General features: G+C 46.7%; 1 protein-coding gene across 2 annotated transcripts in view; it reads right to left on the bottom strand.

The window, feature by feature from the left end:
* Window positions 1–21475, bottom strand: part of PDLIM1 (PDZ and LIM domain 1) — a 46680-nt gene that overhangs the window by 6280 nt on the left and 18925 nt on the right. For both annotated transcript variants that reach the window (XM_028098844.2, XM_088020226.1), the window contains exons 3-5: window positions 20745–20829; window positions 16495–16697; window positions 1254–1405 (exon numbers count right to left, since the gene is read on the bottom strand). In XM_028098844.2, the coding sequence (XP_027954645.1) occupies window positions 1254–1405; window positions 16495–16697; window positions 20745–20829 (440 nt within the window). The remainder of the gene's footprint in view (window positions 1–1253; window positions 1406–16494; window positions 16698–20744; window positions 20830–21475) is intronic.

Below are 21475 nucleotides of genomic sequence, written 5' to 3'. Positions count from 1 at the left end.
TGATAAAACGGGCATCCTCTAGGGTTGATCCCCAAATCACTTGTCTGTTGGCCCTAATACTGGAACTTCATACAGAATATGACTCATTCCTTCCAAAGTGCACAGGTACAACAAGCAAAGGGGGGAAACTGCTGGTAGAACAATGCCCTTTTAGCATAAGAAAACTTCTCCCGTAACTTCCTGGGCTCCTAAACTGTCAATTTCTCTAAGAAGCCTGGGTCTGGGTCTGTCAGTAGGGAACTCTCAGCTCAGGAAGAACTCCCAGGAAGCCAAACCTGGAGCTGGGGACCTGGGGACTGGAGGTTACTCTTGCAGAGGGCGCTCAGCTGTGGCCCTCACTGGTCGCCCCGAGCAAGCAAGTCGCTCCCTCCCTTGGGGCGGGTGAAGCAGGTTTCATTGTCTGCCTCACCAGCTCTGTCTTCACAGGAGGGCACTTCGGGAAAGGAAGAGAGAACAAGGGAAAGCAGGCCTCCGGTGAAACACTTGCGCCTCAGGGAAGGCCAGAGAGCTGAGTGTGGGGGGCTGTCCGCAAGGCACAGCCACACGGGTGGTCCCCGGTGCCTCAGGCATCAGGCTCACTCCCTGGACGAGCTGAGGCTGACCTCGTGCCTCTTGAAAGGTTTGCAAACAAAATCACAGGCATGAAGCACCTCCCGTATGCTGGTCACGGTGGGGGGTGTTTGTGCCGTGAGGACACTGGACCCTCACACCAAGCTTAGAGGAGAGGATTTTGGCCCGACTGACCGAGGAGAAAACAGGCCCGGAAAGGTCACCGGGGAGGATGTGGCCAAACTGGAGGGTTCTCTGGCTCTCAGGAGTCCATGTACCCGAGAGCAAGAACAAAAGCACCGCCCTGCACCCAGCTTCTGTGTTGCTGATTCCTTTTCCTTCTGCTTGTCACAGCCCATGGCCTTCACCCAATCACACACGTCAGCCACCACAGAAGCATGGGATGTAGGCTTAAACCAAACAAACGGCCAAGGGACAGACGAATAGAATCCCACAAGAGTCAAGCTCACCCTGACGTCAGCCTCCTAAAGCTCATGTGACAGCAAACAGCTGGGCAGGTGTGGCTGGGAGCTTGTTCTCTCTCTCTCTCTCTCTGAGCTTTTAGCAGTTTCAAAGCCACGCTTTCCAATGTGCTTCTTCCACCCGCTCAGGGCTGTACTCACCTTTGTTTCAGCCACGACTGACCCTGACCCAGACCTTGCCCAAGAGCCTCTGAACCCATGCATGCACGCAGGGTGGATTACCTTTCTCCTCAGACTCTAGGATTTCCTGCAAAACCAGGAATGAAGTGGATTGCTTGGGGGGCTCATTTAACTCCTGTTTCTCTTGAAGCATCTTGTAAACTTCAGATTCTTTGTCGATGACGAGTCCGCTTGGAGGCTGAGAATGGTCTAAGCTGTAAAGAATGTTTGGAAATTCGTTAGGACATGCCAGAAGTTAGAAAAAAAAAAAAAATTCGCCAGGCACCCCCTTCCAAGTGACGACAGTCCTGAATCAAAGGGTGGCTAGAAAGGACCTCCCTGGACAGAACCCGCTCTGAACTCAGCCGCAGACCTCCTGCCAGTGTGATGAGGTGCCCGCTGTCGGAGCTGGTTGCTGCTTCAATGCAGTCAGAGGCTATTTTCCCCAAAGAGTTTCACTAATGAGATTACTTTCTGGCCTAATCCTGTGGAAAGGGAATGCTGCACTTCTTTCTTAATTACATAAACAACATTATGTCAAAAGAGAATTCAGAAGAGGAGAAACGTCAACCACAACCTGACCGCCGCAAGCTCGGCTGGGTCCCCTCAGTACGGGCCACACGCATGCTCCTCATGGAGCAGGAAGCAGTGTTCCTTCTTCCTGACGATATGGAAGTCTTTCAAAAGTGCTGTCAGCGAGTGACGGTCTCCATAAACTCTTGCAGCACTCAGGGCCAAGGGCTCCGAGACGGCAGTCTCTGCCTTGCACAGCTCACAGGGCTGGTGGTGAGGGTGAAAATCACCAAGTGCCCTGTGCTCGGTTCCCCAGGGCAGGACAGGCCAAGCTGGGGCCGCGTTTCCCCGCCCCAGGACCTGTTTTCCAGGCTTTTCCAGGAGCCTCGGCTGCCTGGTCTGGGAAGGGGTAAAACGGAAGGAGACTCCAGTCAGCTCTGTTTGCAAAGTCTGTCCCGAGCCCCCTTCTCAGCACGCCCACCCCCACCGTGTGTGTCCAGGCGGCCACCGCGGACCCGCACAATGGACCACCTTTGTCGCTTGTCCCTGCACTGCTGTTCTCAGCCCTGGGACAGTCCTATTTCCAAAAGGAGGCCACAGCGACCTACTAAACACAAGAATCACACTGTGTCGTGATGTGGCTCCAAGTGTTCTCATCTTAGAACCAAATACTTACAGTTTTAATAACAAAATACTAGTTTAATCAATTTCATCTCCTTTGGAGTAAATTTTCATGACAAAACGTAGAAAGGCCCTGAAGAATGCCGCCCTGCTTCTCTCTGCAAACACACGGCCTGCCAGCCAGCCCCTGCCTGCTCGGCTCGCCTCACACCAGCCTCTGTGCTGTTCCAGAACACGGCAGCCTCAGAGCCGCTGCACTTAACTGCTCCCTGCGCCTGGAGGGCTCTGTCCAGGTCACCCCATGGGGGCCGCGCTCCCCTCCCATCTTCGTTTCTGTCTCTGCTCAGATGTCCCTCCCCGGAGGGCCCCCCACCCCGGCCCCCATTGTATCTCACCCTCGTGCCACGGACTCTAGGTCCATCTGTCTGTTTCCTCACTGCCCCTCTCCCCCTAGACAGCGAGCCCCAGGAGGACAGGAGCGTGGTGTGTCTTGTTCACCAGCACATTCCCAACCCCCCATCAGTGCCTGGCACAGGGCCCCGGGCTCAGCAGGATGAGGGCGTGAAGGGAAACTGCCAAACAGATCAACGTGCAACACCCGCTCCTTGCTCCTATGAGGTCACAGGGGACCTTCCCAGGGGGTGTGCCGGGGAAATGGCAGCCCAGCCTCCTGGGCCCAGATCCCCCCGGCTTCTGAGCCTTGGCTGCTTTTTCAGAAGCTGCCACCCTCTAGGGAAGAGGGACAGTACGCCCGATAGGGCCACAGAGCAAACGTCAGATGGCGGTGCAGGGTACCAATGCAGACGGATAGGTCTGTGCGCAAGCGCGGCGTCATCTGTGGGGAACAGAGCTCTGTCTACCCAGCCCGCCAGGCCGCCTCCCAGGTCCAAGGAGGCAGGCAGTGGCCCCCAGCAATCTTTCTCAGCAAGTTGAACCACTCCGTCTGTAGGGCTGAAGCCACTCTCACAAGTGCAAGTCAAGTATGCCAATGACATTTACTCACTCACTGCCCACCCACCCACCCATGTGTCATTCATTCCCATTCCCTTTTAAAAAGAAAACAGGTATATGGGTGATTATAGGGGTGATTCTCCCCAGGTTACCTCTCCCTCTCCTTCTCTTTCTTTTTATATATTTTTTAAAGATTTTATTTATCCATTTGGGGGGAGAGAGAGAGAGAGAGAGAGAGTGCAAGTGCATGCAAGCAGGGGAAGGGGCAGAGGGAAGAGGGAGAATCCCAAGCAGGCTCCACACCCAGCACAGGGGCCCTACATGGGGCTTTGATCTCACAACCCTGAGATCACAACTAAGCCAAAACCAAGAGTTGGACACTCAACCCACTGAGCCACCCAGGGACCCCTCTTTCTCTCTCGCTCCCAGTCAGCCTCCCGGGCACTTGGGTTCTCAGGTCCCCCTGGACGCAGAGTCAGCTGCGTCGATGAAAGCTCAGAGAATGAAAGTGCTTTGCTGTTGCCGGGGAAGGTCAAAACGGAAGTAGAAAGACTCATCAGCGGGTCACTTGTGCTGGCTGCAGTGGGGGGGAGGGAAGCCAGCCACCAGCCCTGTCCACAGCCGCTGGCTGGTCCCTGCCTTTGTCTCTCTCCTTCCCACCTGCTGGGGCCTGTGAGCAGGTGATGGGCCCACCTTGAGGAGTGGTCTTCACAAATGGCCACTGTCTTCCCCTTGGCCCACCTATTCATCCCTGTTGAGTCGTATGCCTGACTCTCTCTGTGGGTCTTGAGTTCTGAGCTTGCCTTATATAAACATATTACATTATTTTTGATAAATATTTTTTCCTATTACACTTAGAACTATTTTAAAATCAAGATCAGACCATGGAATGTTCTTGGGAGAATTCTTCCCCTTCTTTGGTGTATGTGGTTATGTCTGGAAGCCACCAAGGGAACACTAAAAATGACAAAGCTCAAACCACAAGGTCGTCACATATTCTTCCAACACATAGTTTTGTAAAGTATTTCTGTGATTTTAAAAAAAAGGAAAACAATTTACTATTTATTCTCCAATAATGATTATATTGTTCTACCACTTGACAATTTATAAAACACATTCAATATCCATTCCTTATTTCAAGGACTGATACACCTAATTCAAAAACAGTATCATCAATAAAACAGAGAATAAAAAAGATAAACCCAAAACTCTTAACTACAGAGAGAACAAACTGATGGTTACCAGAAGGGAGGTGGGTGGGTGGCGTGAGAGGGTGCGGGAAACAAGTGATGGGAATTAAGAGGACACTTAACTACACAGGAATTAAAAAAAAAAAAAAAAACTTCTTTAAAAAAACAAAAACAAAAACAAAAATAATATCCTGAATATGTTACAAAAGTAATTCTAGGACAAAAACATGCCTAAGAAATGGAGCAAAAAAAAAAGCATTCTCATTTTTATTAACAACAATGGAAGAAAGAATTCTGTAAGTGATTAAGGTTTCAAAAATATAATGGACATGACTGAGTCACCAGGGAAAAAAGTAGGAGGGGGCACTGAAAGTTACCATGTTCTTCTGAACCCAGTCTTTACCATTTAATAACAAAATGCAAGCTTTCAATCAAACTCAACTCCTTCACAAAAACAAACAAAAAACTCAACTCCTTTGGGCTAACTAGACTTTACACTCTTTGTTTCCTAGGTCTTGTTTCTCCCCGAGTCACACTTGGTGTGGAATGTTTAATGTTTTATTAACATGTTACTTACATGTTTCATATTTTCTCCCACTCTTTTAGCCCCGGACCCCCAGGCCTGTCCCCCCATGAGAGCCAGGTGTTCAAGGATGCCAGTGGTCCTTGGAATGAGAAGAAATTTCCAGTCAGCTCGTCTGGCAGAGGAGGATTCTGGAGGCTGAGCCTGCTGACCCTGTGTGACTCCTAGCCAAAGGAGCAGCTAGGGGGAAGGTCAGAAGGTCACAAAGGACCAGAGAACAGCAGCCCCCCGACTCTGGGACATGGATCCACACAGCAGCCCTGGGATGAAAGTCCGTTCTGTTGAAATAATGAGGTGGCCAGACTGGGGACATAAGGGGCTCTTTAATTTTTTTAAAAGCTGGAGCCAGCACCTGTGCAGCAACTTGATAATCCGTATATAAATCCCAACTAAAACAAGCAGGCCGTAAGAAAAAAATCCCCACTGCTGATAAACCTTAATGGCACGTCTTCTCACATAGTCAATCAACTTTGGTTCCTCCCTAAAACAGCCTGTGTGTGTGTGACAAAGTCTGGGACAAAAAGGAGGATTCCTTGAATTGTAAGAAGCATCCAGGCAGGGGGAAGATATTCTCTTCACAAAAATCTCTCTCCCAGGGGCGCCTGGGTGGCTCAGTCGGCTAAGCGTCTGCCTTTGGCTCAGGTCAGGATCCCGGGGTCCTGGGATCGAGCCCCCTGTCGGGCTCCCTGATTATTGGGGAGCCTGCTTCTCCCTCTCCCTCTGCCCCTCCACCAGCTCGGGCTCTCTCTCTCAAATAAATAAAATCTTAAAAAAAAAAAACCTCTCCCAGAAGATGAAGTAGACATATTTTTCCCTATTCCACCCGCTAAGTACAACTAAAATCCCTGGACATCACATATACAAGGAACATGGGACTGGGAAGGAAGCAGAAGGCACACCAGATAGGGGGCTTGGGACCCAAGGAAGAACACCTTGGTGAGTTCCTGGAGTTCCCTTTCTGCCTCACAGATCCCAGACAAGAAGCTGAAGAGGCAGCAACCCAGAAAGGGCAAGGAGTTCAGACAAAAGCTCCAAGGACCTGCTCTCTCTCTAACCAAATGACCGAGAAAGGGGCGGCCAGCCTGATGCAACACTGGGAGGCAAGAACCTTTTTCCTCCAGCCAATGTAGGAAGAGGCCTGTGGGAAGTCTAGCCTTCGACCCTCACCAGGCGGGGATGAGGCACCGCAGGGACCCTCTGGGGTGGCATCAGAAACTCAGTCGGAAGCCTGAGTTTCATCCCTATGCATACGTTCATAATAAGACCAAAAAGGCCTGGTGGGAAGTGAGGACCTTGACCACCACTAAGCAGTAACAAGGCCACCACTCACCTCCAGTGGTGGGAGTGGAGGCCGTGTGGGTCGGCAGACCTCTCGCTCCTGTCCAGGAGTGAGGAGTAGCCCTGAGTAACCTCAGGGGTCTCAGAGGCAGAGTGGGGAAACTGGACTCTACTCCCACCTTGGTGAAGACCACTCCTCAAGGTGGCCCATCACCTGCCTGGGGTCCCTGTCCATCACCCCCTCAAAGGCAGAGGCCAGCCAGCGGCCGTGGACAGGGCTCGTGGCTGGCTTCCCTCCCCCCCACTGCAGCCAGCACAAGTGACCCGCTGATGAGTCTTTCTACTTCCGTTTTGACCTTCCCCGGCAGCAGCAAAGCACTTTCATTCTCTGAGCTTTCATCGACGCAGCTGACTCTGCTTCCAGCCGGGGACCTGAAAACCCAAGTGCCCGGGAGGCTGACCACGAAAGGGAAAGAAAGAGGAGAGGGAGAGGTAACCTGGGGAGAATCACCCATATACCTGTTTTCTTTTTAAAAGGGAATGGGAATGAATGACACATGGGTGGGTGGGTGGGCAGTGAGTGAGTAAATGTCATTGGCATACTTGACTTGCACTTGTAAGAGTGGCTTCAGCCCTACAGACGGAGTGGTTCAACTTGCTGAGAAAGATTGCTGGGGGCCACTGCCTGCCTCCTTGGACCCGGGAGGCGGCCTGGCGGGCTGGGTAGACAGAGCTCTGTTCCCCACAGATGACGCCGCGCTTGCGCACAGACCTATCCGTCTGCATTGGTACCCTGCACCGCCATCTGACGTTTGCTCTGTGGCCCTATTGGGCGTACTGTCCCTCTTCCCTAGAGGGTGGCAGCTTCTGAAAAAGCAGCCGAGGCTCAGAAGCCGGGGGGATTTGAAACTGGATACCCGAAAAAGGACTAGAGGACATGCTGATGGCAAATAAGCACGTGAAAAGATGTCTGACATCTTTACCCACTAGGGAAGTGCAAATTAAAACCACAATAAGATATTACTCATCCCCATGAGAATGGCTAAAACAAAAATAGTGACAGCACCAAACGCTAGAGAGGATATGGAAAAACTTGATTATTCAGACACTGTGGGTAGGAATGTAAAATGGTACACTCTGCAAAACAGTTTAGCAGTTTTATAAAATTAAACATGTACATGTAACTAACTACCTGGGCCTCTATTCCAAAGAGATAAACATTTATGGTTGCACAAAAATGTGTTCATAAATGTTTATAGCAGCGAGCTGAAAACAAGACACAACCCAAATGTCCTTCAATGGGTCAATGGTCAAACAATCTGTGGGACATCCATACCATGGAATAAAGCCAAATCAGGAAAGAACAACTAGACAGAAGATCAATAGGGAAACACAGGTAACTGAATCGCACTGTAGACCAATTGGACCTAACAGACATATAGAACACTGTGCCCAAGAACAGCAGAATACACATTCTTCTCAAGTGCATATGGAATATTCTCCAAAAATATGTTAGGCCACAAAACAATCTTAAATTTAGGAAGACTGAAATCACCAAGTATCTTTTCTAACCATAATGGAATGAAAAAATCAATAGCAGAAGGAAAACTGGAAAATTAAAAAAAAAAATTGGAAACTAAACAATACACTCCTGAACAACCAGTGGGACAAAGAAAAAATCGCAAAGGAAATTAGGAAGTATTTTGAGACAAATGAAAATGAAAAAAAAACAACATACTAAAAATTATGTAATGTGGCAAAAGCTAAGAGGGGGACTTTACAGCAGTAAACACCTAATTAAAAAAGAAGAGAGCTCTAAGGGCGCCTGGGTGGCTCAGTTGGTCAAGCGACTGCCTTCGGCTCAGGTCATGATCCTGGAGTCCCAGGATCGAGTCCCACATCGGGCTCCCTGCTCAGCGGGGAGTCTGCTTCTCCCTCTGGCCCTCTTCCCTCTTGTGCTCTCTCTCATTCTCTCTTTCTCAAATAAATAAATAAAATCTTTAAAAAAAAATAAAGAAGAGAGCTCTCAAATAAGCAAACTTTATGCCTCAAGGGACAAGAAAAAGAACTAAACTCAAAGTTGGCAGAAGGAAGAAAATAAGATTAGAGCAGAAACAAACAAAACAGAGAAGAGAAAAATAATAGAAAACCATCATCAAAACTAAGTTTGTTTTTTTAAAAAAAATCAACAAGATTGACAAACTCTTAGCTAGACTAAGAAAAAGAGGGAAGACTCAAATAACAAAAAAAAAACAGAAATGAAAGAAGAGACATTACAGTGGATCTGATAGAAATAAAAAGGATCAAAAGACATTATTATGAACAATATGCACAAACTGGATAATCTAGAATAGATAAATTCCTAGAAACATACAACCTACCAAAATGAAATCATGAAAGGAAAAAATCTGAACAGACCTATAATAAATAACAAGATTGACTCAGTAATCAAAAGTCTACCAAGAACAAAAAACCCAGGACCAGATGGCTTCACTGGAGAATTCTACCAATTAAAGAAGAACTGACACCAGGGCACCTGGGTGGCTCAGCTGGTTGGGCGTCTGACTCAGGTCATGATCTCAGGGTTGTGGGATCGAACCCCATGTAGGGCTCCACACTCAGCAGGGAGTCTGCTTGGGATTCTCTCTCTCTCCTACCTCTCCCTCTGCCCCTCCCCTCCCAAGCTCATGCGCTCTCGCTCTCTCTCTCAAATAAATAAATAAATCAATCTTAAAAAAAGAAGACGAGGAAGTGAAACCAATCCTTCTCAAAGTCTTCCAAATAACTGAAGAGGAGGGAACACTTCCAAACTCATTCTATGAGGCCAGCATTACCCTGATACCAAAACCAGACAAAGGTACCACAGGAAAATAAAACTACAGACCAATATCTCTAATAGTATTGATGCAAAAATCCTCAGCAAACGGAATTCAACAGCACATTAAAAATGATTAATCACCCATGACTAAGTGGGATTTATTCCTAGAATGCAAAGATGACTCAACATACCAAAATCAATCAATGTAATAAGCATTATTACTTCATTAACAGAATGGAAGATAAAAACCACAAAGTCAGCTCAGTTGATAAAAAAACAAAACACATTTGACAAAATTCAACATACTCTCATGATAAAAACACTAAACAAATCAGGAATAGAAGGAAATCACTTCAACATAATAAAGGTCATGCATGACCAGCCCACAGCTAACATCATACTTAATGGTGAAAAACTGGAAGTTTTTCCTCCAAGCTCAGGAAAAAGACAAGGATGCCCACTCTCACCACTTCTGTTCAACAAAGTACTGAAGTCCTAGCCTAGGCAATTAGGCAAGAAAAGGAATAAAAATCATCCAAATTGGAAAGATAGAAGGAATATTATCTCTGTTTACAAATGGCATGATCTTATACATAGAAAATCCTAAAGACCCACAAACAAAAATATCGTTATAATAAAGGAGTCCAGCAAAGCCGCAGGATACAAAATCAACACACGAAAATCAATTGTGTTTCTACACACTAACAATGAACAATCCACAAAGAAAATTAAGAAAACAATCCCATTTACAATAGCATCAAATGAATAAAATCTGTGAGAATAAACTTAAGGAGATGAAAAACTTGTACACTGAAAACTACAAAACACTGATGAAAGAAATTAAAGAGGACACAAATAAGTCCATGTTTATAGACTGGAATAATTAATAATGTTAAAATGTCTATATTACTGAAAGCAATCTACAGATTCAATGCAATCCCTATCAAAAACTCAATGGTGTTTTTTGCAGAAATAGGAAAAAGCATCCTGAAATTCATATGAAATCTCAAAAGGACCCCAAATGGCCAAAACAATCTTGAGAAAGCAAAGCAAAACTAGGTATATTTCCTGATGTCAAAACATATTACAAAGCTATAGTAATCAAAACAGTGTGGTACCTGCATAAAGACAGACATATAGACCATGGAAGAAAATATAGAGCCCAGGGGAAAAAAAAAAAAAAAACCTGGTAAATATGGTCAAAATGATCTTTGATAAGGATGCCAAGAATATACAATGCAGAAAGGATAATCTCTTCAAAACTGGTTATCTGTATATAAAAGAATGAAAATGGACCTTTATCTCACCATATACAAAAATCAACTAAAAAAATGGATTAAAGACTTAATATAAGACCTGAAACCATAAAATCCTAGAAGAAAACATAGGGGTAAAGCTTTGGGACATCAGTCTTGGAAATGATTTCTTGAACATGATACCAAAGGCACAGGCAACAAAACCAAAATTAGACAAGTGGGAGTACATCAAACTAAAAAGCTTCTACATAGCAAAAGAAACAACAGGGTAAAGAGGCAATCTATGGAATAGGAGAAAATATTTGCTAACCATATATTTGATAAGGGGTTAATATCCACAGTATATAAAGAGTTCCTACAACTCCATAACAACAACAACAAAAAAAACAAAACCCAAATAACCTGATTTTAAAAATGGACAAAGGACTTGAACAGACATTTCTCCAAAAAGATACATACTGGCCAGCAACCATATGAAAGGATATAGAATAGATGCTACAAAAATAAATAACTAATCCCCAAAAAAACCACAGAACCACAAATGTTGGTAAGGATGGAGAAATCGGAACCCCGTGCACTGTTGGTGGGAATGTAAAATAGCACAGCGTTATAGAAAACGCTATGAAGGTTCCTCAAAAAATAAAAAATAAAATTACCATATAATCCAGCAATCCCATTTTGGTGTATCTTGCCAAAAGAATTAAAATCAAGATCTGAAAAAGATATTTGCACACTCATGTTCATTGCAACATTAGTCACAATTGCTGAGGGGTAGGATCAGCCTGTATGTCCACTGGCAAATGAATGGATAAAGAAAATGTGGTACATACAGACAATGGAGTCGGGTTCCTGAGCCTTAATAAAAGTCTTGTTGGGGCGCCTGGGTGGCTCAGTTGTTAAGCGTCTGCCTTTGGCTCAGGTCATGATCCCAGGGTCCTGGGACCCAGCCCCATATGGGGTTCCCTGCTCGGCAGGAAGCCTGCTCCTCCCTCTTCCACTCCCCCTGCTTGTGTTCCCTCTCTCACTGCGTCTGTGAAATAAATAAATAAAATCTTAAAAAAAAAAAAAGTCTTGTCACATGCTGCAACATGGATGAACCTTGACATTATGCTAAGTGAAATAAACCAGCCATAACATGACAAATACCACATGATTCTACTTATGTGAGGTACCTCAAGTAGTCACTCTTAGAAGCAGAGTGACTGGAGGGGCGCCTGGAGGGCTCAGTCAGTTAAGCATAAGACCCTTGATTTCAGCTCAGGTCATGATCTCAGGGTTGAGTGACTGAGCCCACGTCAGGCTCCTCCTTGGGTGTGGAGCCTGCTTAAGATTCTCTCTCCCTCTCCCTCTGCCCAGAGGGGGAGGGGAAAGTTGGGCTGTTCAGTGGATACAGAATTTCAGTTTCGCAAGATGAAAAAGTTCTAGGGATCTGTTGCACAATGATGTGTATGTATATGTATGTTACCAGTCCTGTATACTTAAAAATGGTTAAGATGGTATATTTTAAGTGTTTTTTTACCACAATGAAAAAAAAAATCCTTAGAACAGGAAAAAAGGGAACTATTGGTACATAAAACAACCTGAATACATCGAATTTCCAGGGAATTATGCTGAGTAAAAAAAGCCAATTCCAAAAAGTCACCTCTTGTATGATTCCATTAATAGAACATTCTTGAAATAACAGAAGTATAGAAATGGATAGTTTAGTAGCTGCCAGGGGTTAAGGAGGGTGCAGGAGGGGGGGGGGAGTGGGTACGACTATAAAAGGACCACACAAGGGGCCCCTGTGGTGATAGAAATCTCCTCTGTCTTCCTCCTCCTAAGAATGTTGACATTCTTCTTTTGATAATGTGCTATAGTTTTCAAGGTGGTACCACTGAGGGGAACTGGGTAAAGGGTATAGGGGACCTTTCTCCATTATCTACTATAACTGCATGTGAATCTACAATTACTTTAAAATAAAAAGTTTAATTAAACTTAAGAAACCTTTTCCACACATGAGAGAGGGCTAAACGCTAACTGGAAATAATGCAGAGATTTTAGTACTTGGTGGTTATGTCAGTGGGGATGAAGGATGCAGGCTGACTCAGAAAAACTCTTCATGTCTGAGGTGCCTCAACTCGGTTACCCCATTGTCCACCAAAACATGCAGTATTGAGAAACCCTAGATAATCCTTTTTGGAAAGGGAGCCTAGCCAGAAGGCTCCCTGAGTTTTAGTCTTCAAAGGTCTAGATGTTGGACCTGTAATAAGAAACCAGAGGAGTAATTATGGTCCCCAGGAGAAGACAGAGGAACACCCAGACTCCAGAGCCAGTTTTCTGGGGGCCGTGGGCAAGTTTAGCTAGGGGGTAAACAGTCACCATCATGATAGAGATTTTCTTCTGATCCAGCTCTGAATGAGTCAGGGTTAATATAATCCCTCTGATATCATGTGAATAGAGAACAATGCATCCCTTTATTTCCACTGCACCTGCTTAGAAATATGCCCCATGAGTATACGGGGGGAGGGCGGGGATTGCCTGAGAACACAAGCTGCGAGAGCCAGTATCTTTAGACTACTGTGTTGGTTAAGGGAGTCCAGCCACCAGGCCATGAAGAGGCCACCACTCCATCAGGAAGGTGATGAACTGTACCGGTTGGCTGGACGTTAGCGACAATGCTGGAAAGAAAGCAGTCTACTGGAAGTCATAGCAACATCTTCTCCAGAACTCTTATCCACATGCTTCTGCCCCTGTGGAGCCCCTAGTACTATGAAGTGGTGGGTGTGGAGTGCTCACAGGCAGTGAAATCAGTAATAACCGGCATTCACTGAGCACCCGTGCTGGGTGCTGACACGTCACCACCTTCTCTAAATAACCTGCTGCTGAGGCATAAAGCACTACGTGTGCCTTAGAGGTGGGGAGACTGTCACTGAAGTTAACATGGTCTGCCCTAGGTAGGAGGCCTACCTGGAATTCACCGGCCCTCTATCTACAAGGCTTGTACCTTTAGGAAAGTACAAAGCAGCATCACATCTACAGGGAAATCCAGACCGTCAATCACCAGAAAATGACCAGAGCCCTTCAAGTCAGCTGAAAGAGGTCAGAGGGCCGGTGAACGATTTCGGTTGAACAGAGCAAAACTTCCTTCACCCACATGGTACACAACGGGCCCTCAATAAATGACTGTTAAGCTGAACTGGCCCCAAAGGCTGTCCCACTCAGCTTTGTGTGTGCTGGGATGCCAGGCAGCAGATGGTACCCTCTTGCCTGCCATCCCAGTTTAATTTGGAAACAGCAATGCTGTTTTCTTGTCACATGGGGACGTGGCCCGGGGATGCCCAACGAGACAGGGAGCCACACACACACACACTAGGCTGCTTTGAAGTGCAGGGGACAAAGAAACTCAAAAGTGGGCCCCAGGGAATCAGTGATGACCTCAGACACAAAGTATGAAGTGAGCCAATTCTGGAACCTCGGTGAACGTTACAGACTAAACAGTGGGGGTGAGTGAGCGCTTGGGACTTCTGCTGACTGAGCGAGCAAGCAAGCTACCCGGCGGCTGCCGGCCACGCAGAAGAGTCTCTCTCTGCTGAGAATGCACAAGTGGGCCTCCCCAAAGCAGGCTGGTAAGCAGAGCCCCACGATGGGCAGCATGGCCCCTGCGGGCCCTGCCTCTGCCATGGGCTGCTGGACTTCCCACTGTTTCTGGATTTATCCTCAGAGTCTGGGATGAGGCAGAATCCCAGCCCCCTGTGCTGAGAAAATGTGGAAGGACAGCCTTGATATCAAGACGACGCAGCGCCTGCTGCAGCCAGAAGGTCTGCGATAGGAGGGGACAGGGGCTGGAGGAAAAGCTTGCAAGTGTCCAGACAGTTTCAGACTTAATTGTTTCAGATTGGAGTGGGGGGAGCAGGTGGGGAGCCTGAGGGAAGAAAGAAGACATTAATGAAGGAAACACCGCCAAAGCCCAACTAAAAATACTTCCCAGGCACATATTTCTCCCAATGCATAGCAGTTCTTTCAATTAAGGATGTGTCATTTCCTGGGTTATTAAATCCAGATCATGGAACATTCCACTCTGGGATAGTAAAAGAGGGTCACGTTCTCAGCCTCCCCCAGTACCAAAGCAGCAAAGAACAGGGATCATGGCCCGTGGTGTTTCGGCTACTCGGCTCCCCATGAGGCTGCCTGAGAGAAAGCTTCCCTCGGGGCATGTTCGTGGAAAGCCCGGGGGGCCCAGCACAACATTCTTTCTCAGGTACCCCCAAATGCCCCCGGAGTCACCTGGAAGGGTATTGTCCTCCCAAGCCACTAAGGCCCCGCAGGAATCAGAATTTGAGGGAAGCAGCAGCATTAGTGGCCCTCTTGCCTTAGTTACTACACTAAATGTCAGTAACCTTGAATATCTTGTAAAGCCAAAGTCACGCAGCAAAGAGTCTCTCCTTCTAGATTCTAAGAAACTTAAAGGAAATCGCAGAGCCTTTGAGCGCTGGGCACAGGGACCTGCATGCAGCGGGTGCCCAATAACGTCTGTCTCCCTCTTCTGGGGAGAGGGCGACTATCTGCATGGTCTGGTGAGGAGCCCTTGAGGGGTCCCCACGACAGCCCTTTCCACACATTTAAGTCGTCTGGAACCTCCCGTGCCTTAACCTCTCCTAACCTGCGTCTGAAGTAATGGGTTTGCAATTTACTCACCCGAAGAGCTGGGCAGATGCTTGTTAAAGGTGAGTCAGGGAGAAACTGAACAGCAAACGGGCTTCAGAGGGAATACAACAAGAACTGAGGATTCCGAGTGGGAAAGATGCTCCGAGATCAGACGAGGTTTGGACCACATGGTATTTTCCAACCAGTTTGACTGTCACCAACATTTAAAAATCAGGTTTCAGATTTAAAAACGGCTTTCTGGCTTCCGTGAAATTAATCAGCAGAAATTAATGAATGAGCAGCGCTGCTGCAGCCACTCTGGGCTGCCCACAGGCCACTCTGTCCTCCGCCGTCTGCACTCTGAGCTCCATCCTTATCTTCCCTCCCACCTTTGGGCAGGTGAGGGGGCAACACACGACCTAGTCCATCATCTTTTCACTCACAGAGAACTGGTCCCACCTCCTCTTCTCCTTCCTCAAACCCGGGTCCTTTGCTATGGGCTGTGGTATCCCCAGTGTTTCTGGATTCATCTTCAAAGAGTCTGGGATGGGGCACCTGGGTGGCTCAGTCGGGTAAGCATGCCACTCTCGATCTCAGCTCAGGTCTTGATCTCAGGGTCATGAGTTCAAGCCCTGCGTTGGGCTCCACGCTGGGGGTGGAGCCTACTTCAACCAACCAACCAAAGAGTCTGGGATGGAGCAGACACTGGGCCCCCTCTGCTGGGAAGCCCTGTGTCTGCTCCATCCCAGACTCTTTGGTTGCCCTTCCTGTTAGAGGGAGTTCCTCCATGCGGATAAAGACTTAGAGGCAACTGTGGCCAAATGGCTGGTGACAGGAGGGTACATGCCTCCCTAGCCCTGAGAAAGAGGCTTCCTTAGACCTCTCCACCCTGTCCACCTGCAGTGCCCCCACCCCGCCTCTGCCCCCGATCAGAACCTGTTCCGACAGACACACATTTATATCCTCACAAACTTCTCTTCTATTGTTTCCACTGGGGCCACTCTGGGGAAAAAAAGCAAATGCTCGTTCACAAAAACTGCATCATGAAGTACCAGTCCCTTGCTCAGACCAGACGGTGAACACAAGGAGAAGCCCCAAACTATAAATACAAAAGAATGTCTCAGAAATCAGTAGGGCTGCCAAAGAAGGAAGATGATCACAGAGAAAATGACAATGACCCGAGAAATCCAGAAAATAAGAACACAGGTCTCGGTGAATACTTGATTCAGCTGTGCTAGGCATAGCACGAGGCATTTTACACATTACTTCTTATGTTCACAACAACCCTACAAGGCAGGTGGTATTTGCCCCTTTTTAGAAATAAGGAAAGCACGGTGCTAAAGGAGAGAGTTTTTTCTCTGGACTTGAGGAGGCTCAACCTCCCGTCCACCTGTCTGGACGCACCTGGCCCTGCTGTGAACGGCCGTTTCCAGGACCGGCCTGTAGGGGGAATTCAAGGGCTACTTACGCTCTGCCGTCGTCCGTCTCCAGCCCGGCCGCTGCTGTCTTTGACTCCAAGGCGTTGTTGAAGTTGGAGATGTTTTCAGAGGAATAGAGGCCAGCTGGGTTGTTGTACTGGTTTGTGATGACCCTGGGGGCAGAGCTGGAGGCCGCCGAGGCGGTAAAGGGCACGGCACTCCGGTTGTGGGCACTGCCTATGTGCAGGACCTCCTGTCGGCAGAGATCAGAGGAGAAATCAAGGGGGCGCTCAGTGCACATCCCTCGAGGGGCAGTGCAGGCTGAGTGCCAGAAAGAAAGCCACAGGGGCCCTGGGTCAACACCAAACTTCAGCGGAGGGGCTCTGATAGGCCCACTAGACACTCAGGCAATGAGCGGGGAAGCCTCAAGATGGGCGAGGGTGCAGCTTCGCTCGCCAGCAACGCCTTCTGCTTCTTCCCTGAGGCCCAGTCAGGCCTGGTCTGCTGCTGGGCACCTCCGGGCATTACACCCCTAGATGCCTTGGGCCATGAGGCTCCAAGCTGGAGCTGATACACCCTTTCAGGGCACATTCCAGAAGGATTACAGTACAAGGAGGAGAACAGAAGTCACTTGCGTCAGTGTGGAGCAGGAGACGATTAAAAGGTGGAGACAAATTCCCTAGGATCCAACAGGTCAGACAAGCAAGATAAGAAGCCTTGGGGCCACCGGGCGAAGCAGCTGCTGAGGAGGCAGAGGTGGCTCAGTGCTCTGGCCGGAAGGGATACAAGGAGCTCGGGATCTGCGGTTTCTTGCAGGAGAAGGCCAAGGCTCAGCAGAGGGAAGGCTAGGAGCTTCCTGTTAGAGGGGCGTGCCCAGGAGTTCCTCCGTGCTCAGCTCCCTCCTTCTGTAAGGTGAGACAGCACCCTCCACCCCCTCCCTGGACTGCCAGGAGCCCTGGATAATTCCTACAGCTACAATAGCTCAGAGCTTCTTTACAAACACCCCCGCCCCCGACACCTTTTAAACTAACATTCCTGTTCCTAAAAGTCATGACTTTTCTGACAATGCAATTAGAAAGGTGCTTTCTGTGTGAACATTCTGGACCAACCCCACAGCACCGTCTATGCAGCGACTAAAATCGACCTGCACCCTATTTTCTGGGGCGTACTGAACCCTGGTCTCTTTCTTAACACCCAGGCCCAGAACGGCTCGCCCCGAAAGAGTTCTGGTCTTCTGTTGCTCTTCCTTTTCCCCCCTCCTCTCTTTTTTCCACCAAAACTTCAAGTCTTTCACGCTTTTTTAGAAAACATGACAATGAAAAGTAACAGCTTAATTCACTGTGTACTGATTTAAATAAAAGTCAAGGAAATATTTTTATGATTGAGATTTCTTTTTCACTATTCAGGTAGGCTTCCTTTTTAACAAGTTGTAACCAGTGAGGTTTTAATGTAGAAATCACATTGAGTTCACTTTGTCCACTTAGGACAAAAGCTAAGTACACAGAGATCACTCCCAAAAAAGGGGAAGTATAATTAGTTAAGAAAATAACTTTAGCAGCAATCAAAGCATGGTTAAGTAAAGTTTATGGCACAACTACCGTGAGGAATAATATACAGTCATTAACAGCCGGGGATTTGCACATCGGTGGTGGCCTGGGACTTTGGTACAGTTCTGTTCTCTCCACAGCAGTTCCTCAGAGCAGCACAAGATGCTGAGCACCAAGGAAGATTCCTAGTTTTCGGTCTTCGCTCAATTTTCCCCAGCCACTTCCTGTTTGGCCCTGGGCAAGTTAGAGCTCTCTGAGCCCATTTCTCATCTTTACATTGAAGTCAATACAGCCTTCTCTCAACAGGGACTTGGTGTGACATGTTAGCGTAGCAAGCACAGTGATGGGCAAACAGCAGACCTTCGACCAGTGTCCGGTCCCTTCTCCCTCCCTAGAAACACATTTCCATTGAGAATGGAAGTCAATAGAAAATTATTCTGGTTGGAAATTCTGATTTTTCATTTTATAGAGAATCTTCGGAGTATGTATCTGTTTTGTACATGAAAGGAATTATCTCTAACCCCATGTGAATACTAGTCTTTCCAGAAGTCAGGCGGTTAATTCAGGGCCTGCCTTTTGGAAGGGATGATGTAATTGTTTGGGCTTTGTATTTATCAGTCTCCAAGGAAACTCAATAATGAGGAAATATAAACTAGGTGTGTAACTACTCTGACCTCAGATAAGCTGGGGTGGCGGTTGGCATTACATGAACTAACAGATCTTTTAATTATAGATGAACTCTGCTCTTACTCATTCCTTTATTTTAGAATGACGGGAAGTGGAAGGTTTTGGAAAAAGGAGAGTGGGAAGTTTTTCATAGGAACAAAGAATTACTGGAATCAAAAGAAAAATATACTCAAGTTGGATGCTAAAATATTTGTAAAGAATTTTTTAAATTCTTTTTTTAAGTAAGAGAACTACCTTCAAAATATTAATACAGGGACCAGATTATATATTTATGATGAAAACTCAAGCATAAGACATAGAAAAAGCGTAACTGTAGTATTACCTTATTTGAGTAACAATAAGATTTTTGGTAGACCAAATTAAAACAAAATCACTCCTTATGTATTATAAAATATATGAGAGCTTAACACATTGAAACTTAACATTTATAGTAAATTCAGCAAAGTGACTAAGAACTTCTCGGGAAATTGGAAATAACAGTGGCATGTTTAAAATTAGTTTGTATGGGGCACCTGCCTGGCTCATTTGGAAGAGCCTGCAACTCCTGATCGTGGGGTTGTGAATTTGAGCCCCATGTTGGGTGTAGAGATTACTAAAAAAATAAAAAATAAAAAAAATACATATCTATATAAACTTTTAAAAAATAATAAAAAATAAAATTAGTTTGCAAAACTGTTGGTTTACAGACTGAGTGCCACTCTATCAGCTTTCCTTACAGGAGCTGTACAGAGTAACATGTTCATGCCGGTTTTGAAATGCCAAATGCAAAATGGTCCTTAATGTAACTCTTAGGATTTCTTGAGTATGATTTTTATCATATTAAGGAAAAAAAAATGTTGTAGGACAACATCTCAGAAATTCTAATGGATACCTTTGAGAAAATCTGACTTTTAAACAACCACTCAATTTATCCACACGATGCACTCCATGAGTTTTTTTTCCATATTTTCATAGAAGTTTGTCATGCATAAAGGATAACTACCTGTTACCTTTTTATTTTATCTTGATTCACCATAAAAAGTAAGTAGTGTCCCAAATTTAGAAAAAAGTTAAAGTTCAAATCTTCAATTGGGGTTAAATGTATAACAATCACAAACCAGTCTAAGAGAAGTTTTCAGAAGCCATTATCAATTTATTAACTTTTTTAAAGATTTTTGTATTTTTAAGTAATCTCTACACCCCGAGATCAAGAGTTGCATGTTCCACTGACTCAGTCAGGCCCCGCTATTTATTAACTTATTATTAATAATTCATTAATGTATCCAAGACACATACTTGGTAAAAAGGAGCAGGCCAGGACGAGAAATTTTACAAAAATGTTCTAAACATGCTAAAGTTTTTTCCCCTTATTTCAAAAGAATACCCATTCATTGTAGGTAATTTAGGAGACGCAATTAAGGAAGAAAGAAATAAAATCACTTGTAATCTAACTACTGCGAGACTTGTTTACAAATATGGGATCTTCAGAGAGCCTCCTGTCCTCAGAAATTGTTTGGCTGACAAATTGGGACACCGACTGCCTAGCACGGTCTCAAGTCTGAACTGCCACTTTATTCTGAGACTTTAGGGTCTCACCAGAAGTCTCACTTCTACAGAGATGAGAGAGTTCCAGCGGAAGGCTCATGGAAACCAGCGTGGGGCCCAGGGAGGAGAGGTGAGGTAACCATCACGTCTTGCCTCTTGGCTCCAGGCCTCAGGACCTAACACTTGTTTTCTCCCCGGTTTGATTCGTGTGAATCTGAGATCCACGGTGAGCGGAGCCAGCTCCCTGACGTCACTGCGGTCCTTCACCCTATTCCGTGCAGGAAGGCGGCCCCTCACTTCCTGTATCCCTTCTCCTGCTCTGCGTCCAGGGCCGGTGTCCCTGCCCCGGGGGCTTTCCAGCTCTGTCCACGCTGCACTCCCTTACGGGAAGGAGCGAACAGGAGCCAGGTCCCCACGGTGTCAGCGGCCGGCTCTCCTGGCCTTGGCCCAGGCCGCCAGGGCTGGAGAATCGGGGGTGTGCTAAGCCGTGTGGAAGGCAGAGAAGGCAGAAGCGGTGGAGGCAATGGTGAACAAGTACTTACCTGGGGTTCAGAGGCTAAATTCATCTTGTATGGATGACGTCTCCCTTCCTCTGTCACCAGGGGAGACCAGATTTTTTGTTCAGATCTGCAACAGATTGCCAAAGCTATTGTTTCATTCATGCTAAATAATATATACTAAAATCCAGAAAAGGCCCCCTCTTAGGGCCTGAGTTCTGGCCTCTGAACTAGGGCTCTGCTGCCCGCCTTCCCCTCTGTTTGCCAATCGGATGACATCTTGTCCGGTGGCGGCCCACACTCAGCCCAGAGGGGCTCCCCATGTGGCTCAGACCTCTTCCAGCCTCACCCTCTCTTACTATGCTGTGTCACGGCCCCCAGCCCACCGGCCTGCGCCCCGCTCCCCGCTCCTGAGCAGCCTCATGCTGCCGCACCTCGGTCAGGATGGACCGAGCTCCTCCTTTCCCTCCCCCAGTGTTCCTGAGCCAGACCAGGTAACCAACTTATTCTTCGTGAAGTGTGGCTGGCCCAAATAAAAGGGATGCCTCTCTTCTTGCGCATGCAAAGGATTTCTTTGTACTGATCACACAGCAACAACCTCAGTCTAGTCCTGGCTTTCATTAGTGTAGTTTTTTCCCTCTCCAAGAGCGAGAGAATATTTATGCCTATCCTGTATGGTGAGAGAGCCAAGCATGGTACCAGACTGACACGAGAGACACCTGTTGAATTCATTGGCAAATGAGTAAAAAAAAAAAAAAAAAAAAAAAAAAAATGAA

This window comes from Eumetopias jubatus, unplaced genomic scaffold (assembly GCF_037043125.1).
Source record: "Eumetopias jubatus isolate StellerSeaLion01/CBP00866 unplaced genomic scaffold, mEumJub1_p1.0 scaffold_17, whole genome shotgun sequence".
Classification (NCBI taxonomy): domain Eukaryota; kingdom Metazoa; phylum Chordata; class Mammalia; order Carnivora; family Otariidae; genus Eumetopias; species Eumetopias jubatus.
The sequence above is the reverse complement of the archived record's forward strand: the minus strand, read 5'-3'. Positions and strand labels throughout refer to the sequence as shown.